The 1454-nt window shown below is 51.4% G+C and overlaps 1 protein-coding gene across 1 annotated transcript in view; it reads left to right on the forward strand.

The window, feature by feature from the left end:
• Positions 1–566: 566 nt before the first annotated feature.
• The window catches only part of LOC103676558 (60S ribosomal protein L32-like), a 2889-nt gene continuing 2001 nt past the window's right edge, over positions 567–1454 (forward strand). Inside the window, exon 1 of the mRNA XM_040637079.1 lies at positions 567–902. Coding sequence (XP_040493013.1) covers positions 567–902 — 336 coding nt within the window. The remainder of the gene's footprint in view (positions 903–1454) is intronic.

Genomic DNA, 1454 nt, shown 5'->3' on the forward strand with positions numbered 1-1454 from the left:
TTTTTCCAAAACTCAGCTCCTTCACCTATGAACTGGGCCCTTTGTGGTGAGAGCTAGCTGTTCGCCGAGCTCTGCATACAGGGTGAGACCGTTTTCAGCCTCCTTGCAGTGAGTGCGATGCTGGGATGTGAGCGGCAAGGATGCTCACGGCCTTGCCCTGTGCTGACCGGACATCAGTGTCCAGAGCTTGAAGACCACACGAGGGCCCGAGTCACTGCGTGCAGCAGACACACCACCCCCTCCTTCGCTCACCCCAGCCTACTCCTTGGGGGAATGAGAAATAAACCTCTTGAATCATTACACATTCTTGGATCTATTCAACCTGCTCTAATGGGATGGTTAAAATAGTTAATAAAATATTGCAAAATACCTAGGATAGGATCTGGCACAGAGCCTGACCATATAATAGATATCTGATTAACTATTTTTCCTTTATCTGCTGCTATAGCATTTGGCCCCAACTCTTTAAAACGAGAATGCAGGTTACCAGATATTCAATTCCCTGCTATACTCTCTTCCTTGGCGCTGCCCAGGGACGGGGCAGCCAACTCCTACTCAGACCCCCGATGAAGCCCGAGATCATTAAAAAGAGGACCAAGACGTTCATCCGGCACCTGTCAGACCAATATGTCAAAATTAAGCACAACCGGTGGAAACCCAGAGGCACAGACAGCATGCCCAGCCCCGGTTATGGGAGGAGCAGGAAAACAAAGCACACGCTGCCCAGTGGCTCCCGGAAGTTCCTAGTCCACAACGTCAAGGAGCTTGATGTGCTGCTGACGGGCCACACGTCTCACTGTGCAGAGACAGCTCAAAGTGGCTGTTCCAAACCCACTGTGGAAAGAACAGCCCAGCCGGCCAATCCCAGTGCCAGGATGCACAGCGAAGAAAGTGAACAGACAGCTTGTGTGCCACCGTATTCGTGGGAATACAACCACAAAACTACAAAATAAATAAATTCCCCACTGCAGTAAGCTATATTTTACCCATTTTCTTTAGCAGTTATTAACTATTGGTTATCAGTAATTATCCGCAGCCAGCACCTACGTATCAAACTTTAAGTGCTTAGTGTGCATGACTCCCCTTCATCCTTATAAAACCCCGATGGTGGGAGGTGCAATTTCTATTCCCATCTTACGGGAATGTCAGTCTCTGGGTGGGCGAAGTATCCTGCCCAAGGTCAAAAAGCTAGTAAGAGAGAACTCGGAGGGCTTGCCTCCGAAGCCCATGTTCTTGTCCTGGCTGCAACAGGATGATCTTTTCTGCTCAGTCTGGTCCTGGTCCACCACCTGGTCCACCACCACCCAGCTGGTTAGCTCCCCAAGCCAGGAATGTGCAGATCCTCTCGGGCTCCTCCCTCTCTTTTCCTCCCCATGCTCAGCACCGCGAAGACCATGCACTCCTCTCCATCCTGTGGATGGCATCGGCACGCAGCCCCCCCCCCCCCCCCCCCC

This window comes from Ursus maritimus, unplaced genomic scaffold (genome assembly GCF_017311325.1).
Source record: "Ursus maritimus isolate PB19 unplaced genomic scaffold, ASM1731132v1 scaffold_21, whole genome shotgun sequence".
In the NCBI taxonomy this organism is placed as follows: Eukaryota; Metazoa; Chordata; class Mammalia; order Carnivora; family Ursidae; genus Ursus; species Ursus maritimus.